The sequence below is a fragment of the Gracilinanus agilis genome, unplaced genomic scaffold (genome assembly GCF_016433145.1).
Source record: "Gracilinanus agilis isolate LMUSP501 unplaced genomic scaffold, AgileGrace unplaced_scaffold57670, whole genome shotgun sequence".
In the NCBI taxonomy this organism is placed as follows: Eukaryota; Metazoa; Chordata; class Mammalia; order Didelphimorphia; family Didelphidae; genus Gracilinanus; species Gracilinanus agilis.
Genome location: NW_025393210.1, coordinates 1 through 5,680, shown reverse-complemented (window position 1 = coordinate 5,680; position 5,680 = coordinate 1). Strand labels below are relative to the sequence as shown.

General features: G+C 45.0%; 1 protein-coding gene across 1 annotated transcript; it reads right to left on the bottom strand.

The window, feature by feature from the left end:
• Window positions 1-5: 5 nt before the first annotated feature.
• LOC123256292 (nucleoporin GLE1-like) lies at window positions 6-1,787 on the bottom strand (the record flags this gene model as incomplete). The annotated part of the gene is made up of 1 exon (XM_044684940.1): window positions 6-1,787. A coding segment is annotated over exon 1 (1,782 nt), but the record flags the coding sequence as incomplete, so codon positions are not given.
• Window positions 1,788-5,680: the final 3,893 nt, after the last annotated feature.

Below are 5,680 nucleotides of genomic sequence, written 5' to 3'. Positions count from 1 at the left end.
AGGAGAGTGGCAGTGACATCCGGCCGAGGCTCCATGTTCAGGATCTGTGCCAACCAGCGCCAGCCATGGTTTAAGCCGTGAGGCTGAGCCCCCTGTCTCTTGGCGTGAGGCCGAAGGAGTTGAATGAGAGCAGCATAGAGACGAATCATGCCCGACATGCGTTTGAGAAAAAGTTCTTGGTGTTCCACTTTGGAATCCTGGACTCGGTAGCCAAGGAGCTTCTGATATTCTTGCAGGCCCATTCCCTCCTTGAAGGCTGGGTAGAAAGGCACGGAGTAAGGGCATCTCTTGTGAAGATGAGCCAGGAGGAGGTCCCCCACTCTGGGGTGGAGTTCCCAGATGCCCGCTGCCACCAGGGCAATGGGGAAGGCTGCTTCAGGATGACAAGCCACTTCTTCTTCTGCCTGTTTGACGAATTTCTCTGCCAGCTTGTAATGGACAAAGTCCAAGGCTTGCGGGTGGTCTGTGAGGGAGACAGCGCGAGCACCGCAGGGCACAGCTTTTCCCAGGAGCAGATTGTTGATCTTGTCAAAGACCTCCTTGAGCTGTGGGCCTGCTGTGCTAGAGATCTGGCTCACAGGAATAGTGGCGGCTTTCTGCAGGTCCATTTTGATCCTCTTAGCCTGCTGATCCTTGCTGTTGGCTAATGCCTCAAAAGCCAGAGTGCATTGACTGGCAGCATGCTGTAAGTGCTGGTACCACTGCATGGTGGTGTCTCCTGCTTCCCCGTGGAGGCCTTCTGTGCCTTTGGCTCCTGGACCCTGAGCAGGATGTGGGGCGTCCTTCTGGGCTGTTGGCTGCTGCCCTAATTGTGCCCGTTTGTCCTGGGCCTGCTCTTGGTGCGGTGCGGCCTTTTGCTGGGCAGCCTTGGCAATGTCCCGTTGCGAAAGGTTGAGCAGGTGCCGCATTTCCTGCAGGGCACGCTGTGCCCTAGCTTGGTCTTGTGGGGCAGGAAAGCCTCTCTGGCTGGTGGTGCCAATGATGTCCGCAATGAGTGCACAGAGGTGGTTTCCTCTGCTTGCGTAGGCAGACACTTGTATGGTGAGCAGGTCCTCGTGCTGATGCTTGGGCTGCAGTTGCTGGTTGAGCTGCAGTGCCTCCTCCTGAAGGGCACAGAGACTCTGCCTCAAGCGCTCCTGGCCTCCATCTTTGCCCAGCCCCTCTTGTTCTAGGTGCCCGCAGCTCTGCTGGGGAGCCTCGCGCAGCTTCAGCCTGACAATCTGGCCTCTGTGACCAGGTTCTTCCTGCAGCTTGTCCTGCTGGCCTTGTGCTTCCTGGACACTTTCCTCTACCACTTGGCCAAGGTGCTGAGAGTGCTGTTGCTGCTGCGATGACTTTTCTTCATCAAATCGCCTCAGCTGCTGGCAGGCCTCCTCAGAGAGGACCCTGACCTGCCTTTCATGCTCTTCCTGCCTCTGCCTTAATCCTTGACTTGCTCTCATGCTGTGTAGCTGCTCATACATTCGAATGCATCCTTCCACCTCCATTGCCCGGGAGGGGGGAAGTAGCACCCTCCTCTTCTTGGAGGGAGTCTCCTCTTCTCCCAGGGAGGTGGATCTCCTCTTCTGGGAGTGAGCTGATTCTGCTCTCCTGGGAGTCAGGTGAATCTCCTCTTCCTGGAGAGGACTCTCCTCTTCTTGGAGTGAGGTGACTCTTCCCTTCTTGGCGTGACTCTCAGTGCAGCCTGAGGTCCCCCAACCTATGCCATCTGGCAGACGATGCTCCCTCACCATCCTCAGCACCCTGCCCGCCCTAGACTTCTTCGGGAACCTCTTAGATTTCACCATGGGGCGCCCTGGCCTGTCTCAGCGGGACCACAAGTTGGAGGGCCAGGAGCTAAGGGGACACACACAAGCAGAGCTGATAGTTTTCCTTTCAATAAGAAGTAAACTACCTCCAGAAGACAGGAAGGGAAAAGCAGCTCTCCACTCACCAAAGACAGGGACCAGAGCTGTAGGTGACACCTGAGGAGAACTTTCTCCTTTGAGCCAATCTTCTTCTCCAAGCTCCACTTCCCTCACCTCACTGAGTTCACTCTCCACTCCTGGGAGTTCACTCTCTACTAGTCTCTCCAGGCTGCCTTCATGGCTTTTATGGTGTTTTCCTGTCCCCGCCCCTTTTCACAAGGGCCAATCACAGCTTCCAAGTTGTCTAGCCCTGCCCAGGGGGCAGTCTCTGTGGGAACTGCTTCCCACCTTCCCGAGGTGGGAAGATGCATCCAAAGGGTTCACACTTTCTGAGGGTGGGAACAAGTTTCTGACTCTTTGAGTTAGCTGCCTTCTCACCTAACACTAGGGAGGGTGTGAATTCTCTAAATGCTTAGCCAGCTTCTCCCACCCGCTTCAAGCTCATCTTAGTTCAAAGTTCTTGCCAAACAAAGGGTTAACTCCAAGGAGGCAAAGACAACAAGGGATTCCCTTTTGACGAGTACGCACTCAAAGGACCAAGAATTCCCTTTTCCACTGGCAAGTGGAATGGCATTGCTCAAGTGCCAACCTGCCAGCCAGCAGCTGGGAGACGAGTGACCTGGTAGAATAGGTTCCTTTTGTTACCGTGGACTTCTTTGGGGATGCCCTAAATGGGGAAAATCCTTTCTCAAAATAAATTAATAGAAAAACTTTAGCTATGGCTACTGCCCTGGCTTTTCTACATTGAAATACCTTTTCCAACCAAGTCACAGTTGTTGTCACAGTTCAGATCCTTGTACATCCTGTTAGTGCAATGTCTCCTCTTGTCCTTGCGCTGGTCCTGATGTCCTGATGTCCCTGGAACTCTGGAACTCTTCGGGATTTCATCTCTCGTCTCCTTTGCTGGATACCCATCTTGTCTGTTGTTGACTTGATTCAAAAATCCCTGGATCAGCAACCAATGCATGACTGGGTGATGTTATGTCAAGATTTTGTGTTGTCCCAAAATTCTTTAGGAGACCTTGTGTTTGCATTTGTCTTAGATGTAAAATATATCGTTTAGACTAATATTCTGTTTTTTCTTCTTCACCACTGCTGATTTCTGATAATTTGAACTGTAGATCTTTACGAAAGAATGAGGCATTTGTTTGATCTAAATCAATGATTTGAGTGTCATGTTCTTGATATTGATCTGTTTCTTGGTGTTTTCTTGTTTGAGGCTTTGCTTTTAAAGATGATCTTTTGCTTTGAGGTTCTATTTCTTTTTTTTATTATTAAACATTTATTAATATTCATTTTTAACCGGTTTACATGCTTCATGTTCCTACTTTCCCCTTCACCCCCCGCTCTCCCCCCACCCATGGCTGACACACATTTCCACTGGTTGTAACATGTGTCCTTGTTCAGGGCCTATTTCTATTTTGTTGTTAGTTGCATTGGTGTGATAGTTTCGAGTCCACTTCCCCAATCATGTCCGCCTCAGCCCACGCATTCAAGCAGTTGTTTATCTTCTAAGTTTCCTCTCCTGCAGTCCTTCCTCTGAATGTGGGTAGCGTTCTTTACCATAAATCCCTCAGAGCTGTCTTGTGTCATTGCATTGTTGCTGGTACTGAAGTCCATTACATTCGACTTTACCATAGTATATCAGTCTCTGTGTACAATGTTCTTCTGGCTCTGCTCCTTTCACTCTGCATCAGTTCCTGGAAGTCTTTCCAGTTCACCTGGAACTCCCCCAGTTTATTATTCTTTTTAGCACAATAGTATTCCATCACCCGCATATACCACAGTTTGTTCAGCCATTCCCCAATAGAAAGACATGCCCTCCTATTCCAGTTTTTTGCCACCACAAAAAGAGCAGCTATAAATATTTTCGTACAAGTCTGTTTATCTATGATCTCTTTGGGGTACAAACCCAACAATGGTATGGCTGGATCAAAGGGCAGGCAGTCTTTTATAGCCCTTGGAGCATAGTTCCAAATTGCCAGCCAGAATGGCTGGATCAGCTCACAACTCCACCAGCAATGCATTAATGTCCCAATTTTGCCACATCCCCTCCAGCATTCATTACTCTCCCCTTCTTTTATTTTAGCCGATCTGCTGGGTGTGAGGTGATACCTCAGAGTTGTTTTGATTTGCATTTCTCTAATTATTAGAGATTTAGAACACTTTCTCATGTGCTTATTGATACTTTTGATTTCTTTACCTGAGAATTGCCTATTCATGTCTCTTGCCCATTTTTCAATTGGGGAATGGCTTGATTTTTTATACAATTGATTTAACTCCTTGCATATTTGAGTAATTAGACCCCTGTCAGAGTTTTTTTGTTATAAAGGTTTTTTTTCCCAATTTGTTGTTTCCCTTCTGATTTTCACTACATTATTTTTGTTTGTACAAAAGCTTTTTAGCTTAATATAATCAAAACCATTTAATTTACATTTTGTAATTTTCTCCAACTCTTGCTTGTTTTTAAAATCTTTCCTTTCCCAGAGATCTGACAGGTATACTATTTTGTGTTCCCTTAACTTATTTATAGTTTCCCTCTTTATTTTCAGGTCATTCACCCATTCTGAATTTATCTTGGTGTAGGCTGTGAGATGTTGATCTAGACCTAATCTCTCCCATATTGTTTTCCAAATTTCCCAGCAGTTTTTTTCAAATAGTGGATTCATGTCCCAAAAGTTGGGCTCTTTGGGTTTATCATACACTGTCTTGCTGACGTCATTAACTCCAAGTCTACTCCACTGATCCTCCCTTCTATTTCTTAGCCAGTACCATATTGTTTTGATGACTGCTGCTTTATAGTATAGTTTAATATCTGGTACTGCTAGGCCCCCTTCCTTCACATTTTTTTTCATTATTTCCCTTGATATTCTTGATCTTTTGTTATATGAACTTTGTTATAGTTTTTCCTAATTCAGTAAAGAAGTTTTTTGGTAATTTGATAGGTATGGCACTAAATAGGTAAATTAATTTGGGTAAAATGTTCATTTTTATTATGTTAGCTTGTCCTATCCATGAACAATTAATGGTTTTCCAATTGTTGAGATCCAGTTTTATTTTTTTGGAAAGTGTTTTGTAGTTGTTTTCGTATAATTGCTATGTTTGTTTTGGTAGATAGATTCCCAAGTATTTTATATTGTCTAGGGTGATTTTAAAAGGTATTTCTCTTTCTGCCTCTTGCTGCTCTAATGTGTTGGAAATATATAGAAATGCTGATGATTCATGTGCATTTATTTTGTATCCTGCAACTTTGCTAAAGTTGTTGATTATTTCTACCAGCTTCTTAGTTGATTCTCTAGGATTTTTTAAGTAGATCATCATATCATCTGCAAAAAGTGATAGCTTAGTCTCCTCATTGCCTATTTTGATCCCTTCAATTTCTTTTTCTTCTCTAATTGCTATTGCTAGTGTTTCTAGTACTATGTTGAATAATAGAGGTGATAATGGGCATCCTTGTTTCACTCCTGATCTCATTGGGAAGGCTTCTAATTTATCCCCATTGCATATAATGCTTGTTGATGGTTTTAGCTATATACTGTTTATTATTTTTAGGAAGGGTCCTTCTATTCCTATACTTTTCAATGTTTTCAATACGAATGGATGCTGTATTTTGTCAAAGGCTTTTTCAGCATCTTTTGAGATAATCATGTGGTTTTTGTTTGTTAGACTGTTGATATGGTCAATTATGTGGATGGTTTTCCTAATGTTGAACCATCCTTGCTTTCCTGGTATAAATCCCACCTGATCATGGTGGATGATCTTCTTAATTACTT